Source organism: Caloenas nicobarica, chromosome 2, assembly GCF_036013445.1.
Source record: "Caloenas nicobarica isolate bCalNic1 chromosome 2, bCalNic1.hap1, whole genome shotgun sequence".
Classification (NCBI taxonomy): domain Eukaryota; kingdom Metazoa; phylum Chordata; class Aves; order Columbiformes; family Columbidae; genus Caloenas; species Caloenas nicobarica.
In genome coordinates, this window is record NC_088246.1 from 64,276,699 (window position 1) to 64,303,335 (window position 26,637).

Genomic DNA, 26,637 nt, shown 5'->3' on the forward strand with positions numbered 1-26,637 from the left:
GGTGCCTCATGTGAATGCTCACTTGGAACTAACTCACTCGGGGATCTTTGCCCTATCATTGTGTAGTAAATGAATTTCCTACAGATTAGCTGAAATATCGAATCCCTTTAGGAGTTTCTATCCAAAATTGTAGCGGCCTTAGTGCTTTGTGTGTCTCAGGAGTTGTACTGTATGTGCTTACTGAAAGGTGAACACAGTTATTAGGGAGCTGAGACTCCAGCAAGTCAAAGACTTAGAACCGAAGTGTGCATGTAGCAACTGCTTCTGATCATGCATCTGCAGAAGTGCTTACCTGATTTTGGGGTGAGTTCACTATGCTGGTAGTCACAGCACAGGCGGTAGTATCCAGAGTAGCAAACTCCTGCCTTTCCAGCCAACTTTGTTCAGATTGTTTGCTCTAGGAACCCAACTAGGGCTAGAACCAATGCTTTCTGATTCAAAGCTTCGGAAAATAGCTGCGGTATGCTATAGCAAGAGTCAGAGATTGATGAGATATGATGTACTTCAGATGGAAGAGGGAACTGGGTTGTGCCATGTGTGAAATGCCTGAGATAAGAGATTGGGCAAGAGAATGCAGGTAGGAGAGAAAAGTGATGATACACACCAACAGACTGTAGAGTCATTTTTTAAATGCTGTCATTCCAATCCTGCAAACTTACTTAGCAGCTCAATGTAATGCAGCTTTGAGTGTAAAATCATGGAATGTAGAGCTATTACTTTATTTCATCTTCAGTTTTTATGTTGTTTGCATTGTTACTTGTGTAGTAGCATTTACAGATATCAAAGAATGGATTTTTAAAGATAAAACTACTCCAAAAATTATCAGAGTCATTACAGAGCTTCAAGCTGAGGAAGATGGCTGATAAACCTCTGAATTGCTATACATTGAACTAACTCCTTAAAAAACAGTTTATGACTGAAGGAAGTAATTGAGTGCATTCCCAGCTACACAGTACTTCTGTGCTAATACAGAGTACCTCCTGTTTTATTATGGCTTTTCAACTGAAGGTACAGTAAAGAAGAGTGTATTTTTGCCTAATGCAAAATTTCAGAAAACAGTTACAGACAGGCTACTAATTTTTCATTAAAATATTTTTGTGGGGGATGAAATTGTACTGAAAAGTACTAGTTCTGCTCTGCAGTATTTTAAATAATTTTATTTTTCTGTAAATAAAGAATTTGAGGGTTTTATACAGCATACTTCCATGAAGCTGTAGTACTAGTAATGGACTTCAGAAATGCATGAAGAGGCTAAAGCAGAACAGAGGTTACGTGAGCTACATTAGAACTGCAGTATATGTAATTTACTTGTCCTTCCTTTGCAGGTGTTACGAGTAATGGCAAAAATTATGCGGGAATGCTGGTATGCCAATGGAGCTGCAAGGCTGACAGCTTTGCGCATTAAGAAAACATTATCGCAACTCAGTCAGCAGGAGGGGATAAAGATGTAATCCTGGATTTGCTACCGAAGAATACTGTAAAAATCCGTATCTGCACCAGGGTGGCATGTTAAGAAGGTTTATTGTTCTACCTCATTGGGGAACAGAAGGATATTGCTGCCTTTTAGTACTTCATAGGAACGTCACTTATTAGGATTTTTGTGGACATGCTAAACAGTTGTGTTGGGTCCTTTCTGTGCACTATGAACCTCTTTCCCAGATTACTTACAAAAAATTGTGTAGTCTAGCTTTATTTTTACTAACCTGTAATTTTTTATTTGGAAAGTTGATAGCTGGTCCTAACTTCTAGTTAACTGCTAAACATAGGAGATCACTTTTAAAATGAAACTAGTTCCCTGTATTGTTCTAGAGTGCGTTGATGGCTCTTGAAGCAACTTTATTCCTGGATGGTACATTGACCATTCTGAATCACTGTCACAGTTCTTTGATTCAGACTGTGAATGTACTGTTGGAGTATACTTTGCTAGCTATTAAGGTAGTATATCTTTTGGACTCTTACCTTGATTTACAAATTGGCCTCATTCCGTTGTGGGAACATAATTTGTGCAACTATACTTTATACATGATTACTGGGGTTTTTTCCGCTTTTTCAGAACATTACATTGCCTTCAAAGTATTATACCAGTAAGTGCCACTTTTGAGTCTTTTAATGCAAAACAGTAGGAGCATACAAAGCCTATGGTACTTTTGGTTTCAAAAATACAAGGTAAAAATCAACTGCTCCTTTGCCTAGCTAAAATCTAGTTCACATTCTTTTCAGTGAGTACATAATTCATGGAATACCTTTTAATTTTACCAAAATCTGACTCTTTAAGCCACTGCAGGAGTTTTAAATAGTGTAAACTAGTTAATTCACTGTCATATTTTGTAATTGTCAAGTCACGAGTCATATTTTTTTTTTAATTCAAATGGTACTTCTGTAATGCTTGAAGTACCTATACTTTGGAAAAGTAGCAAGAAAAGTAAGATGTTCTTAAGGGAGATTTTGCTGCATTAAATCAAATATGGAAAGCATATTTTCTGTGCAGTTCTGCAGAGTCTTAAGGCTCAAAGAACACTATTTGCAATTAAACAGGATTAAGTGCACCTGTAATTAGGGAGAAGTTATTTGGGCTTTTGTACTAGAAAGTTCAAAGCTGCTTATAAATTTTGTGTATGTATTTTGTGTGTGCCTCTTGCACAGAAAGTGGTGATCTACAGAAAGTGGTGAGTTGCAGGTCTGTGGATACAAATACCAGAGGATTCCAGCAATCCTCTTCATGGTTACAAGAACAAAGCTTATGGTGGCTTGTGTCGTCATAAGAATGCAGAAGAATATGCATGGCTTTAGTCAAAATTTGGCTGAGATTTTAAGGGTGTCAAGTTTTTTTGCAGACTTGTTTAGAAACTGAATTTCTTCCTGCCCAAATGTACAATTTCTGGAAGGGACTGGGGGAATTAATAGGGAAAATTCTCTTTAAAAAACTGCTGTTACCAGCATATATTTTTAACTGCAGTTTTAGGAAGAGTCTGGTTGACCTTTTGTTGCATTAATGCCCAAAACACTCAGTACTATTTCAGTATGTAAATGTGCCTGGTAATTAATATGTCACCAAACCTTCTCCTTTCCAGAACACATCAGTATCCATCCTGTTGTGCAACACACACTGCAACCTTAAACTCTGCTTCCTTTTCATTCTTCAGCACACAGTCCACTGAGAGTTTTTCACCATGCTAATAGCAGTGGCAGGGTGGTTGCTAACAGAAGCATAGTTGAGATGCTGTTCTGTGGTCTGTGATATACAGTAGTTAAAACAGGAAGATGGATGAGTCCGAGCAAGAAGAGACTATATAGGTGACATAAGATTTAGCCAAGATAAGCTTTAGCACTTTGCTAACACTTGTGTATTTCCAAATTCTTAGTGCTTGCTTGGAGATGGGTTTAAATGATGTAGGAATTACAGACCTTCAGAGGTTGAATTGCAAATAATGCTTTATTTGACCCCCTTATAGATGAGTTTACTCATACTGCGAGATGGCATCCAGAAGAGGAAAACTTATATAAGAGAAGTTCTTAGAAATCAATTATGTTTAAATATATGCAGTTGTCATACTCAATTTTGTTTGGCATTATCTGACCAATCAGCCTTAGGTGCTTCAGGCCTCTGTCAATCAAAGCTGGATCAAAAATGACTTCATCTAGGTATTTTAAATGAAGTATGCATTTGTGCAAATGGACAGCTATGCACCACAGAGTTTTTCAATTGACCTAAAAAAATTATTGAATATAAATAAACTCTGAAGTCTGTCTCCTTGACGTGCCTATTTTAACAAGTTCTATGTATCTAGACAAATATTTAAAGAAAACAGGTCAACACTGAATTAGAACTTGCTATATGTCCATACTAATTTCAGAGGCCTCATATGTAAACAATTTATTAACTTTCTAAATTTTGAGTTTTTCATAGGCATACCTGGATCTTTATCATCAATACAAATGGTATACTTCATACCTTAGAATCACCAGGCTACTGGCACGCGTGTAGTAATCTCGATAGTAACATGAGAGAGCTTCCAATGTAATTCATCAAATAATTTTGTTAGTCACTTTTTTTTAGCACCTACAAAACCTAATCACCGTAACATTTAGTTTCCTGTAATACAAGGAACAGTTCTGTTGCATTTAAAAGACAATCTACAGCAGCTGAACATAATCATGACATGCACATTATTCAGTCAGCTGTACAGTGGTTTGTTACATGTCTCATCTCAATGACCTACTAGTTTTTATTCTCTTGAATTGCTAGCAACTGTTCAAACATTGTTCTAATTTTTTGCTTTGTGATAGAAGCTTGCAAAAAGAAAGCACAGGAAGGGTGCTTGATACAGTGCACGACGTTAGGAACATTTTTTTTGGGACAACCTTATTATTTGTATTGAAATGTAGAACAGTAAAATTCTGGATAGAGCTATGTGTATACTCAGTTCTGACAACACAACTTCAAGCTTTGTTCTTCTTTTCCATTATATAAAACTGAACACCTTTTACAAAGGCTGTGTCTGTATATATTATGTAACTTTAAATGTTACCTGTGTAAGATCATATCTTATATATATGGACACAGGTACACATAGGTATTTTTTAAATTAAGATTGTAATATCGCCAGATCTGCTTTTGGAAATCCAGGGGGACCAAAATATTTTAGCATTCTCAAAATATTAATTTTTTATCATTTCAAGTATATACCAAAACAGTTTCTCATGAATACTGATGCAAATGTTTATTGTAAATATTACAAACATTATACATTCACTTATGTTTTGTGGATTTAATCAATTTGACATTTTAGTAGCATTGAAGCCTCAGTTTGGTTTACAGACTTCTGACCATGTGGATATGGACATGGAGAATAAAGAGCATTGGAAATGGTCTGATGCTGAAAAGCCCAAAACGTTTTGGTTTTGGAGTGCTGGAATTCTTCAGGGACCTTTCAACATTAAAAGCTGGAATTCTGGGATGCTTCTCGAGCTGACTTTCCCAGTATGACACACTGTCACCCTCCAGTGGTTCCACTTCTAATCTGAAGAAAGACTTTTGTATATAGGGTGAAGACATTGGGATTGACTCTATGGGGACATGAAGGTGTCAAGTGACATAAGAGGCTTTTTTTTTTTTTTTCAGTGATGGTTCTGAGTCTGATTGCCATGAAATTCACCTTTTAGTTAGTTCCTTGTGTATATTGTGCCATTGAAGTCAGTGCAAGGTGTTAATCATTTTGTATTTTAAAAAAATCTTCACCATATCAGTTGCTTTAAACTCAGATTACCTCTTAAAAGACCAAGGTACATTTACCTCATGTGTATATAATGTTTAATATTTTCCAGAACATTCTCCAGGTTTGCAGTTACAAGTTTCTAGAAATATGGGTATTACTCAATTTACAATTTCAGCGGTACTAAATGTATTTTCTGGTGCCCCCAAACACTTTAATTTTCTGTATTTTATTGTGTTATCAAGTTTGCTGCTCTGTCACTGTAGCACCTGCCCTTATATAGCTGTGTGGATACTGCCTTGTAAATTTTACTTTTTGGATGATTTGAGGATCCTGTACAGATGAATGTCACTTTTTTTAAACCTTACAAAATTGTGCATTTCCCTTACATTTCTGAAAATATATATTGTATTTGTAGAGTATACATTTCAGTGGATTGTAAATAGGACAGTAGAAGAGTGGATGCTTATGTTAAGTGCTAACACTACAGTAGAGAGATTAAAGCAGTGAAAATAAATAACTTTTTTCAAAATGTGTGAGTTGTCTTTCAGAGGAAGAAATTGGAGGTAGGTATGGGTTTGGGTGTCATGTTCCTACCTGGAAAAATGAGGGTTTATTGTGAGTTCCTTTCCTCAGAAGGAATTTCTGCTGGTATAAAAATGATAAAAGGGCTTGCTAACACTGATACGATCCATCTCATGTATGCTATACAAATAATTATAATTATAAAAGTGCCTCATCTTCCCTGTGTCCTACAGTAATGTTTGAATAAGTACCTTGCTGGTGTCTCTTATCTCTCAAACAAAATAACTAATGACAATGTCTTCCTTCTCCCTGTTTACATTTACATAGAAGTAACAGCTGTTGAGGATTTCAGATTACTTGAACAGCTGACCTCAATGAATTACAGAACAGCAAGTAAAATCAACTTGTTTTGGAGTGGATTGTTTCTGTGCACAACTCAATTTTAGGCTGGTGTTACATTTTTTGAAGGAAGACGAAGATGTAGAGAGAACAAAAAAAGAATGACATCTTGCCCTTCTGTATCTTTATGCACATCCGTTAAATTTGGTGTGGCTGCGCCCACCAGCAGAATCTGGAATCAGGTGCCCTCCTGGGGTTTCAGACAGAGAACTAAGCATACTACTGTGGAACACAGTACTCCATATGATTTCAGGTGCGTTGGAAAGGCTTACTTATATCATCATGGAGGCAGCAGAGGGCACAGTGTTCACTTACACTTTCTATGGAGAAGACAGAGGCAGACTCTTCTGAGAAATGCGCAGCAGAAAGGACAAGGGCTCTGATGGTAAAAGGAAAACACTGGAAAGGTGCTTAAGCACAAGAATAGGTTGCTCAGAGCAACTGTTCTTCCTTAAGGACTTTCAGAACGTGACTGACTGAGATTCTGAGCAACATGGTTTAGCTAGGTTGCTCATAGAGGGCATAGGGCATGGACAGAGAGATGTCAGGCTCTGTTGTCCACCAAAACTGGACACCTAGCAGTGGGAATATAGGCTCAGTCTCCTTGAAGAACCTGGTGAAGACATAGCAGAGGACTTTGATTGTGCTTGTCCACATATGAAAATTTTTGTGACTGTTGCCTGTTATCTCAAAGATCAGTGTGTTGCCACCAGTCTGAGTTCATCTGGCATACTGAGAGTTTGTGGTAGGCCAAGGACAAAGCAGTCACTGTGGTGAGACCCAGAAAGTTATGACACCTAGAAAGTAGTCACAGAATGACAGAATGGTTGGGGTTGGAAGGGACCTCTGGAGATCATCTAATCCAACCCACCTGCCAAAGGAGGTTCATCTAGAGCAAATCGCACAGGTATGTGTTCAGATGGGTTTTCAGTGTCTTCAGGGAAATGACAGATCACTGGAACAAGCTGTCACTGGAACAACCAGAGAGGTTGTGGACACTCTCATCTTCCCCATGTTGCCTTTTGTTGGCTGATGACCATGCTTGGAGTTGATAGATTGTTCAAATGGCAGATGTCACCTGTAACAAGCATTAACAGCAATAAAGCTGAAATGCCTAATAAATTTTTTAAGCAGGCAATGGACATATATTTCCACACTTGTGAGACAGGAGAAAGGATGATGTGGCCCTTTCTAATGGCTCACTAAGGGCCTACAGTTCAGAAAGCAAGTTAGTGGTGTAGCTTTCATTTGAACAGCTTCAAACCACGTGTTTAAGGGGGTTGTTCAGTCCAGAGGGCCAGGTTAAGTATGATCTGAAATGAAATCCTAACATATAATGTAGATGAAGGATACTTAATATTAGCTGTTCTAATCTATCCATCTGTTGTGATTGCTCTGCATTGCCTACTAGTGTAGACATACTCAGTTACTTGTTTTGCATGAATATTCATGGCTGCATTCTGCAGCTGAAAGTATTTTCAAAATGTTTTTAAAAGAATTTCTGCTAAAGGCAGTATATTCAGTACACTTAAATTAAAACCAGACCATTTCAAATTCAGACCATTTGAAACCTGGCTCAAGTTAAAGAAACTTATTTAATGTGGTTCAACAGATAAATGTTTTAAGTTCTAGTGTTCTTCATGTCACATCAGTCTCATTTTTAGAAGCTGAATGGCAGCTTGGCTCTTTTTTTTCATCCAGTGGCTCTTCTCTGGTGGGAATAGTTACACCAGTATTTTTGTGTTGCATTTTTTGTCTAGTTAGTATTTCATATGGAGAGAGACAATTCCAGCTCTCATCTTGCTTGCTCCCTCTTTTTTAGCTAATGCAAAATTATGCTTGCTGGCTTGTGTGTTGATTCACAGAAGAGATGGCTCCAGCTACATTTCCTGCTCAGTGTGAGAAATCCATTTGGAAGATCAGGAAAGAGTTGGTTTGTTTTAGTTCATTTGGAAAAGTAAACTTTCTCTGCAGTTTCATGAGCATCTGTCTTGCTTTTCTTCCACCATGTCTCTTGGAGACTTTCTTAATAAGCAACTGTTTGTGATATATTTTATCCCAATAGTAGGTCTCCCTCTCCTTGCAGTCCTACATTTGTTGTTGATTGGTTTCAATTTGCATCAGCAGTTGCATTATAAAAGGACCCCTTGGCATAAAAACCAATAAAAACCAATTCTTTAAATAAAATGTAATTTTAAAAAGCCTATTCTCCTAGTCCCAACTATTTTTTCTCCAGGCCTTTTCAACCCAAAGGAAACATCAGGCTCCACTTTCCAGCTGCCATGAATCTAACTACTGCTTGCACTGTTGGACGTTTGGTTGAGAGCAGTAACGTAGTCAATAAATTGACACTGCCCTGCATCTGTTTCAGGACCAAATCTGTCCTCATGTATGACAGCCCTCTAAAAATACACTATACTGCCTCGATGGTAGCCATAAAGCCATGAATCAAGGTTATTTGTCTGCTTGCAAGTGGGAGTGCCTGTTCAGGCTGGGCTATCCATCTGCTTGGATGCAATGGAAAGAATTTTCACTGACCATTCATGACATGAGCTCCCCTACTTGTGCACTCCTTCACACAGAACACAGGGGATTGCTTTTGCTTTGGCCCCTTGCTGCTTGAAATCTACAAGATGAAACATCTATTATGTACTTGACATTTGCAGAACGAGATGTCTCTGTTGATAGGGACCATGACTCCAGTATCCTTAACGTTCCAAATCCCTTCTAGATTTTTATGCGTAGAGTACTTAAAAAGTATACAGTGAAACAGACCGAACTTGAATGCTTCATTACTTCTGTATTATTTTTTCTGGTTGAAATAAGTTGAAATTGCAAGATTTCAATGGCTGACTTACAGAAGTAGGCTTCTGTAATGATTTGTGATATCATCCTGGGAAATATCTAAACACTAGCTAGATATAATTTCTTTAATGAAATTGTTTGGGAGAACAAGGAAGGAGAGTTACAAGGCTAGAGATCATTCAGTGTTTTCTCCAGTGAAAGGATCATTATGATGTTATCCCTCATTTAACTGTAAAAAGATACAAAGCTGTTCTGACTGGAATTCTTAAAACTATGCTTTAAAGAGTACTTTGTTTACAACAGCCCTTAAGGAAACCAAGGAGATAGAAAAATAATCAAATCAAAAGAACAGTGATGGCACTTCGAAGTACTAGCTTGTTAGCTTAAATATATATTGACATGAGTTTCCTTCAGTGTCCATCCCTTAGACATGCTTAAGAAGGCAGATCTGCCCTGAGGTAAATATAAAACCTATGAGATACTATAGTCTTTATAGATCTAAATTAGTTAGAGTTTCTCATTTGGAGGTTGATGCAGTCTTAGGTTACAGTAATACTTAGACATGGTGACTCTGCTCCTGAGCTTCCATATTTGTTCAGAAAGCTAGGAGATTTAAAAGAAATGTGGAGATTTTTTTTTATGCATTACTGAGAGTTTAATTTGCATCCACATGCCTTGGGTAAGTGATACTGCAAAACTAGCTGGTCTGCCCAAGGCATAGGCAGACATGCACTTGTGAAGCAGCAGTCACAGTCAAGGAGCTTCCAGGACCAGCTCTGTGTTACTGATTCCTAAGGCACAGCTGCTCAGGCAGTAGTCTAGTCACTGAAGTTTTCATGTGGTTTGGTGTGTTTGTTTTTCATTTATAGTCTTAAGCACTATTGGAGGTGATTTATATAGGTCAAAGTCCAGGAAGCTGTTGTTTTTCAAGATCATCTGTTTACTATGTCTAAGCTGGAGTACAGTAACTTTATACATTACTATATATGTTTTACATATGAGTGGCTGATTAGGTTATGAATCAGTCCCTCAAATACAGATTTGTGTGCTTTTTGTGGCTCCCTGGCAGCTTCTTATGAACTATCTCCCTAGATGAATCCTGACACTCAGGAAGGAGGAACTATAAGTCTTAGCAGTGTAGGTGATTGTGGGCCTGAAACAAGTGGCCAGGCTGAACGGACATTAGCTCATGCCATTTTCCAAGGAAATACTTGGAAGAATTGATGGAAGAAATTCAAGCTGATTCTCAAGCAAAGTTGTTCCTGCCAGGGCCTACTCAAAGAAATGCATTGGAAATTTTCCATAAAACCAGGGGAAGGGTATTTAAAATCAGAGATGACTACAGAGAGGAAAGGATATGAGATAGCTGGCCATCACTTGGTGATGCTTAGTCACAATTTGGTATGGATTGGTGGCTTTTTACCCAGGCAAGTATCTCCAATACCCTATTCAAAACAACACTGAGACAGTGACGCATGCACTGAGAAATGAAGTCATCTTCCTTGAAGAAGGCTTGGGAGTCATCTGACAAGTTTAAAATGATTATAGAAAGAAAAGCATCATAGCAAGGAACATAATACAGGTATTTTTGAAGCTCTCAATAAAGAAATGCCTGCGCAAGACCACAAACACGATTTTATGCACTAGAAGTTCAAAAGATGTGAAAATGAAAAATTAAATCAAGGATAAACACTCAGGGATAAGAAAGTGAGAAAAAGAAACAAAGTTGTATTGCTAGCAGCTCTCATGCCATCTGTGCATATGAAGAGTTGCTAGATAGAATTTTGCTGATGCATCCTATTTTGAAGGCAATGTTGAAGGTAACACAAGTATTGCATTGGCTGTACTGTTATTTTTGTTCTTTCATATAGAAAATCATCCCAGAATCTGTTTGTTTTCATACAGAATTTGAATAACAACAACAAAAAGACCCCGAACCATGGAGCATTGTGATCTAGGCAGCTAGAACACTGAGACAGGGAGAAAGCACAGCTCTCCAGAAGAGAAAAGGGGAGTGAAACGATAATCACTGAACGAAAATACAATCCTTACGTAGGAGGAAAACAGTGATTCTTTTTATATATCAGCCATTTCCAGTATAGTGAAAGAATATAAGACGAGCTGGAAAATACTGATGTAATAGATTATGTTTCTGCTGTGAATAAAGGGGATGTTACCCCTGATATTTCCATTCTGCAAGTGCATTTTGCCGATGGCTTAGGGGAGCCAGAAAAAGCAGTGATCTTTGGCATCCTAGTCTGTGATGAGGTTTCTTCCCTTGCTTTCAATGGAAAAGCAAATGATAGCTTTACCTTGCCGCAAGTACTACTGGGCAGCTTTAACCTTTCTGTTAGCAAACACAGTCCATGTTTTAGTCTCTCACTGAATGCTTCGAGTCACCCTCCAGTTATGTAAGGACCATAGTTAATTCATGTGGCACAAATACAATTGTACCCAAGCAGCCTATCAAGGGATGCGAAGACCATAGCTGTAGGTAGGACAGAGATTCGTTGCTGTCAGAAGAACTCCAGCATTGCTAGTGTTTCCAAACTGCCCACATTGTACATTCCTGAATGGAAAGAGTAGGTTTTCCATTCGGGTGTGGTTTTATGCATGTGCAGTCATGTCATGCAGTAGTCAGCAAAGCTACACTTCCATCTTTTGGGAAGAGAGACCTTTTTCTGCCAGAAGCTCTACAAATACTAGTGTTTTCCCTACATTTACAGTACAGCAGTCTCCCATCTAGTTCCAAGAGTCAAGGAATGATGATGCATTGAGAAATGGAAGATTATTTTTCAGAAACAGTCAAGTTTTACTCACAGTCCCCTAGGTTCAGCTGCAGGCATGCCTGATACTTCTTACATATTTTTGCTCTTGTCTTCCAAGTCACCATTTTGTAAATAACATGGACATCCAGGATATTTTAATATATTCAAGTTCATTACTGAAGTGATCTTCAAAAGCTATCGCTGGTATTTCACTGTGACAGGAGAGTGTCTGGATTCTCTTTCCATTTTCAGACCTTCTTCTTCCACTGTTTCGTACAGTTTGAGTTCACTTACAGAATTTAAGTACCTAAGTTATACATCTAGACTAGGTTCAGTTGCCTAAACAAAGATTGCCATGATGATGTCCTAGGATATCTCACACATTTACTTAAACCAGCTGAAACAACACAAAAGCGATTGAGACACACACCTTGCTGCAGTGACAACTGGCATGCACCAGAGTGTCTAAAATGACATTAACAGTCGTGTTTAGACTGAAACCTGTCCTTGGAGTGGGATGATGTGAATGTGTGTGTGTATGAGATTATGTACATAGATATCTGAAGACTGTAAAGATAGCAACCGGACTTTTTGTAACTGCAATAGAAGTTTATTGGTTTAGGTTTTAGTTATTGTTTTGTTTAGTTCACAGGCACTACATTTTTTTCTGTTTGAGAAATTGCCTAAGATGAGCCCAATGTTGTCATTATTAGGTATGCTTGCTTAATAATGTCAATTCCTGTTCATTAAAACAAGAAATCAACCTATAATGCTGATTTTTTCTGATCTGCTGCTCTGTATGTTATCTACCTTTGATTGTATGCTGCTCTGTGTGTTTACTCCACAAGTTGAAACAAAAATAGTAGACTGTGCAATATCTTCCTTTTTCTTTAACAAAGGTTAACTCGTGAGGCTCTTTTAGCTTCATTTTCATAGTAATTTTTAAATATTCTCTGCTTTGAAGATCAGTTTGGGACAGACGTGACTGGTCAGAAACAAAGCAGCGGGAAAAAGCTTTGGGTTTGTTTTGTTTTCCTTTAAGAGAAAAGGAAATATTCTTCCATGGATGCACTGAACAGCATGACCTTTTGAATTAAGACTTCTGTCTGAAACAGTAGGCCTGTCCTATGGGGAGAACAAATCTACAGATCAGAAGATTACTTTCACCTTACTCGTGGTTAGAGTGATGCTGTTATTTTGAGTTGCTCTTGTGCAAGGAAGAGCTGCTGATGTTCAATGTGAATATTTATATAAGCAATATAAGGAGGACATCATACTATTAGTGTGTCCAGAGGATGGAGATCAAGACAGTGAAAGGCCTCAAGGGCAAGGTCACTTGGTTCGTTCAGCTTAGAGAAAAGAAGGTTGAGGGGTGGCCTCATCACAGTCTGCCACTTCCTCAAGGTGTGGGTGGAAGGTGGTGATCTCCTCTCTCTGGAGACCAATGACAGAACACAAGGAAATGGAATGAAGCTGCATCAGGGGAAGTTCAGGCTGGACATTAGGAAAAGGTTCTTCACTGACAGGGTGGTCGGTCACTGGAACAGGCTCCCTGGGGAAGTGGTGATGGCACCAAGCCCATCACTTGTTCAAGGGGCATCTAGACAATGCTCTTAGTCATATAGTTTTTAGGTAGTCCTGCAAGAGGCAGGGAGATGATCCTTATGGGTCCCTTCCAACTGTTGAAGATTTTTGGTATTTTGGATTCTGCAACTGACCGTGCTATTTAGACAAAAATAGGACACTTCCTTGCCAAAAAACCTTACCTACAAAGATGCAGAATTATTCTGTGCAGGGGATCACAAGCATTCAGTTCTTGTAAAGCATTTTTATTAGTCTCAGTCTGGTTCTACATTGCACTATATAGGCTTGAAGTTTGTAATTTCCCACACTCAGCTTTGTATGTGTCTTATTTACTGATACTTTAAAAAAAAGTTTATAGAGAAGGAGGACTCACTTAACTGACCAAGAAATCAAGTCGTGGCTAAAAACTTTTTTCCTTTCTTTTCCTTTTTTTTTTTTTTTAAATGCCTTTATTTTCCTTGCTGCAATACATGGAATTCTCCTTTTTGTCAATATATTTAGTAAAAAATTGGAACTATTTACACTTTTTTCTTTGACTGCCATGTTCAGATAAGATGTATTTGTTGGCTTTTTTCTGTTTATTTGGGGTATTCTGTGTGGGCTTTTTGGTTGGTTGGTTGGTTTTTATTTTGGTTTAGTTTGGTTTTTGGTTTGGTTTTTTGTTTTGTTTGTTGGGGTTTTTTGGTTTTGTTTTGGTTTTGTGTGTTTTGTTGTTGTTTTCTGTTTCCTTAGTTTCAAAGGCGTGAGCTTGACAGTCATGTAGGTAGATTGATCTGGTAACTGAAAGGAACAAGACGGGCTGCTATCTAATTATGTCTGCCTCTGTTTTATGTGGCTATTTCACGTTCAAGTGCAATTAATCAGAGGAAATTTTCTTTGCCATAGGTTCTAAAGCTTCTTCAAACTGTAATACCTATACGGACTTGGCAGAAAATTTGAGTTAGGTAAAGTAAAAGCAGGTATGCAAGCTGGTCATATGCTTTCTTTTTTTTTGGTATATTATGGAATACCATCCAGTATTGATACTTTCCTTTTTTGTCACAAGCCCTGTTGTAGTGCTGCTAATTCAGTCTTTTTTGGCTATCACAGCCTGTCACAAAATAAGCCAAACTCTAATGCATCAGTTATATGTCCACATTGATGCTGAACATGTAAAATAAAATGTATATTTTCTACATATTACATTTAATATTCATTGTAAAATCTGGTTGATTTGGAAAATAAGATTGTCTTAATACCAAGAGGGAGGAGGGAGCAATTTTAAGCGATGCCAGTCAAGAATTCTGAAACTCTGTATAAAAGCCTCTCTTTATTTCAATTATTTCTTTGTTTTAACTGAAAAAAAAATCTCCCCTTTGTTTAGGAACTGCTGAATTATTCTTGCATCTCAGCAAGTGGCTCAGCACTGCTATTTTAACTACAGAATACTAGGAGGTCAAGAGTCAATCATGTCTTACAGCAAAAATGCAAAAGCACCAAATCCAAACACTTTGTCAAAACTTACATTATACCTGTGAAGCATTCACATTTGAATTGAAAAAATTTATAAGTCTTGTTACATAAGATTATTCTATCTTTAAATAATTTGGTACACATTTTCTTCATTGGAAGGAAGGTTAGATTTGATAGTTACTGAGCTGATTTTAGTGACCTGCCTATGTATAGTACAAAAACAACCATGCTATTTCACAGTTAAAGACAATGAATTGTAAAGTTATGATTATTATTTTCCTGCCTTCCATATTCTATGCATCTATATAACAGATGAAGTAAACCTGTAATTTAGTATTAGAAACCACCTCTGTTTCTCAAGTCATCTTCTAATTTTAAAGTATTCAATAGTGTATTGCTGTAGATACACCAGAGGGGATAACTAAAATTGCAATGCATTGCGTGATTGAGTTGTTGTAATTATTTCATTGATGTAGAAGGTGGAGCTAGTATGGGTGATACTGTGCTTTCCACATACCAACAAAAGAGTTTTTCTGTTAGGCTTTTCGCTGGTTTGTTTGTTTTCCTTATCAACAAATAATGAATGTCATTTTCCGTTCTTGTGAGCCTGGTTAGGGAACCACTCAGCTCTTTTATCTTCCTGTTTGGACCTGTGAGAATAAGAATGTATTTGCTGGAACCTCAATTAATTATTGTTCTGCTGCAATGGAATTAAAGATTTTGAGAAAGAACAGCACAGTTGGAAGAGTGAGAATGAGAAAGAACAGTTGTCAGCTCTACTTTCACTACTGAAGATCAAAGACACAAAATAGCAATAAATCTTTCAACAATAAGTGGAAGTCTACTATCTTTATTCTTCCCCAAAACTGAACATTTTTGCTTTAGGCATCGGAGAGACACCATTTCTTAAGAAATGAATGGCAGTGAATTTGTTCACAAAAATCTATTGCAATATCATAGCTAGATGGTCTGCTATCCAGAAGACTCACTGTACCACTTTGAAATCCTGAGACTGTTTCCCATCTTTAACCTTATTATAAAGGCTAAAAAGCTACAGAGAATAACAAAGTCCTTAATACATATCTACTTAAATTGTGCCCAGGTCTGAAAAGAAATACAATAGGTATCATTATTCAACAAATTGTTGATGTTTTTTTTTTTAATTTTATTTTATTTTTTCTTTTAGGAAAGGGCCACAATGGAGAAGTCTGGACAGTTCAGTGCAAGGAGAGAATGTTGCTGTGATAATCTTTTCATCAAAGCATAAAAAAATCATTATTAAAAGAAACTGACATTCTTAGTACCATACTTATTTAACATGAGTGTATACTGATATCCTTTCCAGGTAAATAGGGCTACTTTTTAATATATTTATCTGTTAATGAGAACGTCTTAGTCATGTCCTTTTAGGGTTCTTGAAGTGGGGCAAGGGGAAAGGAGTTATGCTGTACTTAATTTTTGTTCAAGTCTTCAATTTACTTGAAATTTTTATAGAGAAAAGAACTGCTGAAGTATCTGAATTATACAGCTTTGAAATATTTTTTTTACAAGCCTGTAATTTTGCAGATAGTTATCTCTTTGCTTTTGTTTGCTGTTTCTTAAAGAGAGGTTAGAAAAGAACACGATCTATATGATACAGAGGCTTTTCCTTTTTTCAAACTGAAGTAACAAACATCTGGGCTCCACTATATGTTATGGTACTGTAGGAAAGTGTCCATTACAAATTTGTCTAAAATTATCATTGTCATAGTCTATTCATTTACTTAAATCCCAACAAAAAGCAATTTTATATAATAAGTGAAACACAAAAGTAGTTGTAAGAATAAGGCCTAGGATGAACTGATATCTTTTAAGAGATTACAGTTCTTCCTGATCAGTGAGTTCATACTCATTGGCACAAAAAAGATGGTTTGATATGAAACAAGGATTGTGGTTTGATTTTTTTAAAAAAAAAAAAAATTCTGGAGTTAATTACTAGCTCTACTGATAGATTTACTGATCCACTCCTGCCATATCAAATTATTTTCAAATGCAAGCATAGTAACACAAGTTAATGAGAAAAATTTCCTTTTTGTTTTAGAGTTCATTGCATCGGAAACTACATCATGAAATTCCAGTAGAAATTCAGCCTTGCTACCACAAAAATGAGTCACTGTATAAATACATGCAGTGACATACAGTTCATAATTTATGGTTGTTTAAATTTTATAATTTTTGTTGCTGGTGGTCTTGTATATATGCATATTAAAATATTTGGGTCAGAAGGTAAACCAGGAATACCATATCATAGACATTAAAAAGTAAAAATATCTTTTTTAAGAACTGTGCTGCTCCATTGCTGATCTCAGTAAGGGATTTTCATTCTTTGAAAAATAATCTCTTTTATAACAAATTCTGGACTAAAAATAACCTGTAGATCTGCCGTATTTTCAAATGAGGAAAATGTAGCATTTGTTGGACAACTCATGTTGCATGCAAAACACTGTATGATATTTAGTCTCAGGAATAATATATCAATTGATCAGAAGCCCTACTCTACTAATACTAATACCTTGCAATTGATAACACATGGTTCATGATTTATTCACTTGTACACAGAAAATGCTAAACAGGATAGAAAGACTGTGATGAGAATATATAATGTCTATTCGGTTGCATGGTACTTCACAAAACAATGTTATGTCTTTTAACTGCCAGTGCTGATACTTGAGGGGATTATAAAAACAGTGATCCAGAAGCAATATCACTAGAAAGGATTTGCAATCTAAATTGCCTTTATTCATGACATTTTTTTTGAAACCTTCCTGATTTTTGCCACTTGATACTTAAGATTAAATAATAAAATTATTGAACAGCCATTTTAACAATTAATTTAAACAATTAAATAAGTATTTTAATATTTTTGTAAAAATTAATGGGACTGTTAAATAAAATATTATTTAATTTTGTAATATCCTACATTAGAAAGTATAAACTACTGCACATTTATTTGTAAGTGTGCAAAACTAATTATTTTATGTCTTTTGAGATCTAGATAATTTTATTTAGCTATGTATTTTCTACATTGTGCTTTCTCAGATAGACCGATGCTATATGTTTTTTTGAAGAAAATAGTTCTATAAATATATTTAACTCAAAGCACAGATTTTGCCAAGATTTACTGTTGTCAATCAAGCATCTGCAGTAGCAATAAAGAAAGAAAAGTATATATAAACTAATTTTCTTGGAATTAATTCTGCAGGATTAATTCTCACTTCTTTCATATTATCTATAATTCCTTTAGATTTCATTATTAGTTTAAAAAAACCCCTTACATTATGGAGCAGCGGGTAGTGCTGTTAAGAGATTGGTTGACTGTGACTGCACTGCAATATAGACCACTTGCACTAAGGCAAAAGACAGTCATGGCAACTTTCACTGGTTGTTGAATGAGCTTTTTACAAAATTTAAGTTGACTTCGTAAAACCGAGCAATTAGTTTCACAAGAGCAAATAGAAAATCTCCTGCAACTATATAACGTGAAGTAAAAAACCCCCTCATTTTCTATCTCCTTTAAAGCATTTGAGGTAGTATGTAATCCCAGTTTGTTTCTACTATATATTAAAATATAGTAATGTGTCACACAGAAGATGCATGGAACAGATATGCAACAAGGAGTTTGAGCTTCATGCTAGAAAGAGATAAAATCTGGGAAGTTTTAAATGTGGGAGACATCCTAGAGAGGAATCAGTTTTGTTTGTTGCCCTCTTTTGTGGTGATTAGGTCTTATTCTGAGATTGAAAATGTAACTTTTGTTTTTTAATCTCCAGAAAGGCTGAAAAAATTCAACAACTTCCTTGGCTAGGTTTCTCTTCTTTGCCACAGTATAAAAAAGATATAAAGCTACCAGAGAGTGTCCAGAAGAGGGCTATGAAGTTGATGAAGGGTTTGGAGAGGAAGCTGTATGTGGAGCAGCTAAAGTCACCTGGTTTGTTCAGCCTAGAGAAGAAGAAACTGCTTGGCAAATGTTTGCTTAGACTATGGGCTTTGATGCCCATAAGCATATTGACATGGGCATTTGTCCTTGTTTTATGGGCAATAACAAGAACATTCAGTAATGATAAGTCCAAAAAAAAAGAAAAGAAAAAATATATTTGAGGTTTTTCTAAACCTATAAAAAGAATTAGGGATTCCTTGTCAATGAGTGTTTTAGTGACTAATTAGCAGTATTAGAATTGCACTGCTTAATAAAAAATCTGCTTGGTAGCAACAATAAAAACAGAAAAAATAACAAATGTTAACTTAGCCAGCCAGAAAATCAATATGCCAGAATGCTCTTTTCCCTTACCTGCATTGCATTTGGAAGCATGAACTCGATGCTTTCTAGAAAGAATGAGTTTGCTCTGCTTTTTGCATACCACTTTTTTAGGAGCAAGATGGAGTCTTCAGGCATTTTGTAGAAATGGTCTCTTCAAAACTGCATGCTGCTGTTTAAGATGGCATGTTTTGCACATATGTAAATTATTCAGAAGTTGCAGCATGTTTTACAGGGATATATGAATGGTAATATGCTCCTCCAGGAAAAATTTGGGGAATATAAGAGGAAGGGTAAGGAATGTACAAGTCCTGCACTATTGTGCAGGACCTCTAGATATGTGATCTGGTTTCAGCTGTTCCCTACTCATTGGGGTTTTCTCCAATTTATTTTACTTCCATGGTTGCATATTTTCTTCAATTTATATTCTGAGTGACGTCTAATAATTTATTTCTTCCCTATTTTGCTTTCCTAGCATCTTCCATGTCCTTTTCAAAGGAGAGAATCTCAAGCTGGTTATCATAAGGCTAGTGATCCACAGACAGCTAGCTGATTAGGTGTCCTGGTTTTCTTTGGCTTACAGATAACACATTAAATGATCTAAAAGTGAATTATATTATTTGGTTCAATGTTGGTTTATGTGATAACCAGCTTGTCCTCACGAACACGAAGCAGCACAGAGGCACAGCAGCACGTGGGGGAACCCCTATGGCCCAGTAAGAGGAATGGACACAGCCTGTCCCAAGGCTGTCCTTGGAAAGCCTTCAGCCTCACTGTCCAGGTTTGAGACACAGACAAGGAACCTCCTGGAGAGGCTCTCTGAACCACCTTGCAGACCAAGGGAGGGCCACCACCAGCAGGGCTGCAGCACATGGCATGGGATGCAGCTGAAGAGTGCGTGGTGGTTGTGCTAGACTTGCCGTGGCATGTTTAGGGAAGGAATCAAAGGTGGGGAAAGGGAGGGATCGAGGTGGTTTGAGGAGGAGCAAACATGGGAAAAGAGAGGGGAAAGAAGATAAAAGTAGCTTGTTATATAAAACAGGTGGCCAGTCATTACGCTTAAGGTCATTATGCATCGGTTATCACATTAAGACTGCACCCTGTGCGTACCAGCACAGTCTGTCCTGTCGTCTCATGGAACTCCATTTCTAACTATTTTCCTGGGTGAGGGGCAGTGTATTCTTTGCGCACCAAGGTTCAAGTGCCAGCAAGTGGAGCTGTGCCACAGATGACAGGGCCTGTGCATCTGTGCTGCAGCAGCTGGAGCAAAGCAAGGTTCTACCTGAGTGCATAGTCATCAGTGAGGGTCAGGCTGGGTTTGGTGGCAAGTAGGTCACAGAATCACTGACTGGTCAGGGAGATCATCTAGTCCAACCCACCTGCTAAAGCAGGTTCACCTAGAGCAGATCACACAGGAATGTATCCAGGCGAGTTTTGAATGTCTCTAGAGAAGGAGACTCCGCAACCTCTCTGGGCAGCCTGTTCCAGTGCTCTGTCACCCTCAGAGTAAAGAAGTTTCTTCTCATATTCAGATGGAACCTCCTATGCTTCAGTCTGTGCTCATTGCCCCTCATCCTATCATTGGGTGCCACTGAGAAGAGTCTGGATCCATCCTCTTGATACCCACTATTGAGATATTTATAAAAATTAATAAGATCCCTTCTCAGCCTTCTCCAGGCTGAACAGACCCAGCTCTCTCGTCTTTCCTCATAGGAAAGATGCTCCAGAGCCTTAATCGCCTTTGTAGACCATGCTGGACTCTGTCCAGTAATTCCTTGTCCTTCTTAAACTGGGGAGCCCAGAACTGGACACAGTACTCCAGTGACTCCAGGTCAAGTGGCCTGAGTATGTGTGCACCAGTCTGTGTCTCAGCCCAGTTACTGGAGGGATCCCAGGTGTGAGCGCCTGTGTGCTGGTATAAGTAAGGGGAGTGAGATCCTCCCCCAGCAGCTGAAGTGGGGCCGCAGGCCGTGGAACTCGCACACCCAGGTACTGGTGGCTGGGTAGGTGTGAGGATCCAGGGGCAGCAGGGACAAACTGCCTGAGCCCAGCTGCTGGAGGGATCTGCGCTGTACCTACACATAGAGGTCTTCCACTCACAGACCTCCACCCTGACCAGTCAGACAGTGGGGCAGGATGAGGCTGTCAGTGCCTTTTGCATGTGTGCCGAGTGTTTCTTGCTGTGTTGTTCTGTGTGCACGTGGACTGTGTCTGCCTCTGCCCCTGCCCACTGGGAAGAGCTCAGCACTGCAACTGGTGGGACATGCAGGCGGGAGCTACAGCATCCTCACTGCTGTTGTGCTGTTGCATTCTGCAGATCACCAACATGTTGTTCTCGTGACATTTGGTTTTTCTAATGTTTTCCTCGCCTTTCAGCAAAATGACTATAATAGCATTTTGCAGACTTCCCTTCTCTTATTAATGCTATGGTTATGACGTTAATTTGATTTCAGTTGTTTGTTTAGCAATTTGTTGCTCTTTGTTGCTGGATAGGTGTAGTCATAGTTGTTGAATAAATAAGTAAATAAACTTTAATTTTGAAATAGCTTTTTCTTTAGGAACTACACAAGAATTTTAAGTACCATCTTAAGATTGTGTTCCACTACTGTTCTCATATCTTCAAAGCTAGGATGTACAGAAGAGCAAAAACCACACCAGATGACATTCAGACCTTATAAAAGTTTTAAAGAGATGTGCTGGTTTGACTGAAAATGGGTTAATTTTCGTCATGCACCTTTCCTTTTCATAGCTAGTACTCTCATTATTTGTACTTAGTTTGAGAACAAGAGATAACACCCCAGCACAGAGTTAATGTTTTTAATTGCTCTGGTCTGAGAACCAAGGGCACTCTGAGTGCTCTGCCCACAGGTGTGAGACATGGAGGAAGGGGGTGTGGATGGGGCAGAGCTTGACTGACATCCAGACTGATCAATAAGAGTATTCCATCCCATTGGCATCATGCTCCATGTTTAAGGAGTCTTCTCTTCTGCTCTCTCTCTGGCCTCTCGGGTGCTTTCTCTTGAGCATGTTGGTTTTTTAATTCACTCTTTTTTGTCAGAGCCAGGGTAATTTTTGGTGTGGGATGTTTAGTTTGGCTTTTTTTTCCATTTTGCAGAGGCCTCTGAGCCTTTCTGCCTTTTTCCTCTCTTTTCTTTCTCTGGGATTGGATGTGGGACCAGGTGCTGTTTCCTAGGACTGGCTGCTCAGTGTGTTCATGAGCAATTGTCTTGAGTATCTTTTATTTCTATTTTATATATATATTTACCAGTAGTGTATTAGTATTTTGTTATTTTATTAAACTGTGTTTATCTCAGTCCAAGTTTCTCCCTTTTGATTCTCTCCCTTGCTGCGGGGGTAAGGGGAAGGGGTGAGTGAGCGGCTATCGTGGTTGCATTGCTAGCTCGGGTTAAACCATGACAAGAGAACATCTTGGTTCTATTTCTGATAATACTCTTGCACCTCTAGATGTGCATCATGTATAATAAAATGCAGCTTGATAAAGTACACTGACAGTTCTCCCTTCCCCAGCTTTCATCTCATTATTGTGTCTTCCATATTTGCAATTTACTGAGTTAAAACATAATTTGTAGTGTGTGTAAGGCAGATAGGTACACATAAAGGCCATCACTTGTTTAATTTGTGACATCACTGAAGTATTACTTGATTTACCTATTGGACACTAGTAAGAACATTTTTGAACCAAGCTAATTCTTCATTTCCTCCTTTTAAGATGCTATGCATAGGACTTCATTACATTTTTTAAAAGCTGAGAAGAGTGTAAGCACTCAGGAAGCTGAGGGACTCACAGCTTTTGTCTTGAATGTCAGTGCCCACATACTGCCTCTGTTCCCCTGGAGGAGCTGAGATTTGGAGAATGGCAATCCACCAGGACAGAGGAGGACTTAGGAAGAAGCAGGTGCCTAAGGAACCCTGGAAGCTGAAGCATGAAGTGTATACAATGTCTACATGCTTCCAAGCAGTCAATATTTTTTTTCCAATTTCAATTTTAGTTGTATGTGTCTTCAGTCTTGATCTAGGTCACAAAATTTTACTTGGATCTTGCTGTGCTTTGTGTACATATATATATATATATTTAATTTAGATATCGGTTATGAGAGAGATGTGGCGCTTAGTGATTTTTTAAGGTCTGGTTTAGTTTCACTACTCAAGAAAAGTAAATACAAGCATTTTGAAGTGAAAAGTTGGGTTTTTTTCAGTCTTAGTTATCAAAGACAATAAGAATTTAGCTATGAATTATTCTTTAGGATCTGAATTCTGATCTGTTGTATATGACTTCAAAATTAGCCGGTTATTTTGCTTTTAAAGCTGCCTAACAGAAGAAGTTTCATTTGATCCTCGTGTCCCTGTGTAGTGATAGTGAGGAGAGGACTCCTGCCCATGGACGAGCCACTACACTGTGTGCCTGAGTAGGTGCACACCATACTGTACTGGCCCTTTGCCATGGGACAAACCCAGCCAGCTCACCACACAGCAGGAGCCCGCAGGCAGCCCTTTCTCTTGCCAGCCTCGCTTGCCCGTTCCAGCGCACCCTTCCTCAGTTTCGTCAGAAACTGAGACTCCCTCTGACTGTTCTTCTCAGACGCATGTGGCTTTTCCTTTCCCAGCAAAGACATCAGAGCTCTCTAACAACTTCCTTCACTGTTAAACTTAGTAGGAAAATTATGTATACCTATTTTAATTATAAAAGGTTACATAAGTTAGAATAGACTACCTTTTAACATTTTCATTAAGGTATTTGAGAAGTATTCAGGATTCATGCATACTAGCAAAGTTCTATCCTAAATCACTCACATCACTCAAGTGTAGGTAGAAATCAGAACAGGCGTTGTTCTGTCATTCACATAATTATGTCATCTTGACAGAACTTGCTAGCTAATGTATGAAATAGCAAGAATAAAATAATTTTATTTAACTAAAACTGATTTAAATAGCATGACACAACCTGGTTGCAAAAAATGGAATTTTATGCCTTCCTCTTTTGAATTTTATCTACCAGTCGACATTGATTTTTTTCTGTTTGAAACTAGAAGCAACTGTGTAATTGTCAATTAGCAACACAAATTATTTCATACCACCCACATCCATTTTTGCAACGCTTGCAGACTTTGTTCACACAGAAATGTATGTAGAGCATTGAATGAATTACACACAGTTCTTCAAAGATTACTGATTGAGAAAGCATTATAATTGCTAAAGGAAGGTGTTGCATTAAGGAAGATGTATAAAACTCTTTGGATGCTTTAAAATATATCACTGTAAGTGCCGGTTATGATGTAATTTTTAACACAATTGCAAAGTACAGCGAACCATAAAAATAACCTTTGGAAAATATTCCAACAGCAATTTGGTCCTTAAACACCATATGAAGAAGTAACTAATCCTATACATGACTCAATGATTCAGTGGGATAATCCACAGAAGAATTTCCATATGGCATTCTCAGTATTCTTCAACACATGCTTTTCTGTCTCCAACCCATGCTTACGATACGCTGGCAAATGCACTGCTGATACCGAAGCCTGAGTTTAAAAGCAAAATTATTACCCATTTTATCTGTATTCAAAGACACAGATGTGTAATCACTTGCTAAATGCTGTTATTTGTCCTCTTGGGATGGTGAGTGAAGGCCAGAAAGAAGATAGGATTTCAAGTGGCATGAGCATGGCCTGTGGGAAAGCAAGATGTGCGGTTCCAGCCACCTGGATGATAAAGGAAGATCAATACTAACATGACCATCTGGACGGTCAAAGAAATAGTACTAACATAATTAGATCATAGCAAAAGATAAAGGGCCTTGGACAGATTGTGCTGAAGTACGTTTTTCATAATTGTAAAGAGTGATAGCCCAGACTCGTGAGAATGGTATCTCGGGCTGGACGACCACCCCCAAGTGCATGGGATGTGTGAATGTCCTTGGGCCTGGTCTGTGAATGAGTGGGAACGTAACTGAAACAAACATAACATGAGTGTGGTGTGTTTTTAATAACAATCATTGGAAAAACATCTTATGTAACATTTTAGTCCAGGCCTATAAATTGTCCTATAAATTGTCAATGGCTAATAAAAAGGGCCTCAGCCTGGCTCAGCTCTCTGCTCTGCCTGGCTTTGCGCTCCTTCCTGAACAAGATCTCTGCCTGTGTGTGCATCTTTGTCTGCGTCACAGTGTGCATCGTTTCTCATCGCTGCACGGCCCATCACTACTATGGTATAGGTATATCAGACTTTATATTTAGACACTTGAGTTTAGATTCAGATTTAGACTGTTATGATGGTTGAAGGATTTGACTGGACTGAACAGAATTCCATTTGAAATACTCTTTTTCCACATTTTGAAAGGATCCATTTTCTACTCCCCAAACCCCAGAATCTTCTAGTGTAGTTTCTCTCATTTTCAGTTTCTCAAACTGAAAAAAACTTTTTCCTTTTATCAATCCCTTAATGTTATTCCAGAAATCAAGTTGAAGTGAATTCCTGTCCCATTAGAGAGCCCTTTGCATGAAGGTACTCCGCACTTGCTAGCAACCCTGGCCTACATATAGTCTTGAAGGCAATACATTGATACCGTTACATTAACACATAACTCCTTTATAGAGAGTATACAGTACAAAGACTACAGAGCATACAAAGCAGTATAGAAAGTAAAAAGCATCTGACCAAATAGCATAAAGGTAGATGTATCTTGGTGACAGCTTTTTTAGGCATTATTTTTTAGCATCACCTTCTTTAACATGGAAGAACATGGTAATTAGGTTTTACTGACACAATTTTTCTATGTCAAAGAGAATGAATGGTCTTGATGCTTCCATCAGTCCACAACCCATTTTTAAATTATCCATTTCATAAGCTCTGTTACCAAGAAGTACATTTTACTTCACTCACTGTTCTCATTTGAAGAGAAGAAAACCAGGGGTTTAAAATTTAGACTGACAGGGGACTTTAGTTTCAGGTCATTTCCCCTGTTCAGAAAAGTTATACAATGTAAAGCAGAGGCAGGTTTTTTTATGGTACCTTTTATGAACATGAAAACTGCCTCTTTCAGCAAATAGGAAATCTATTTCAAATTTATTTTGAAAACTATAGAACAGTTTCTTAACTTATGCTCACTGATGGTGACAGAATCTTACTTCTTTATTACCTTCATAGCAAATTCTAATAAATTATATATTCCACCACTATTTAATCACTTTCAGTTGGCTATCCTTCCAGACTTGATGTATGCAACATTAATTATTTGCCTATAGCAAGATTTTATGAAATCTAATATGCACATGTGCAACTTAATATTAATTTTTTGCCTATAGCAAGATTTTATGAAGTCTAATATGCACCACGTGCAACTTAACATTAATTGCAGACATTGTATTTACCACTAATGTACATCTTTATTGGCTTTAATTTCACATCTGTGTTGATTATATACAACTTTCTTTATCAGTGTAACTGCACGCTGCTTCTGATGTGTCTAACAGCAGCTACTAAACCTTGCTTTTGTATTTGTGTTTTACCTTTTATAATAAAATTGTTATGAAAAAAACCCCCACATTTTACTTTTCTGTTTAAAAAAGTGAAGACATTT

The 26,637-nt window shown here is 37.7% G+C and overlaps 1 protein-coding gene across 2 annotated transcripts in view; it reads left to right on the forward strand.

Moving 5' to 3' along the window:
- The window catches only part of TGFBR1 (transforming growth factor beta receptor 1), a 38,216-nt gene extending 32,471 nt beyond the window's left edge, over window positions 1–5,745 (forward strand). For both annotated transcript variants that reach the window (XM_065627681.1, XM_065627682.1), the window contains one exon: window positions 1,326–5,745. In XM_065627681.1, coding sequence (XP_065483753.1) covers window positions 1,326–1,451 — 126 coding nt within the window. In that variant the 3' untranslated portion in view covers window positions 1,452–5,745. The remainder of the gene's footprint in view (window positions 1–1,325) is intronic.
- The last annotated feature ends 20,892 nt before the right edge of the window (window positions 5,746–26,637 follow it).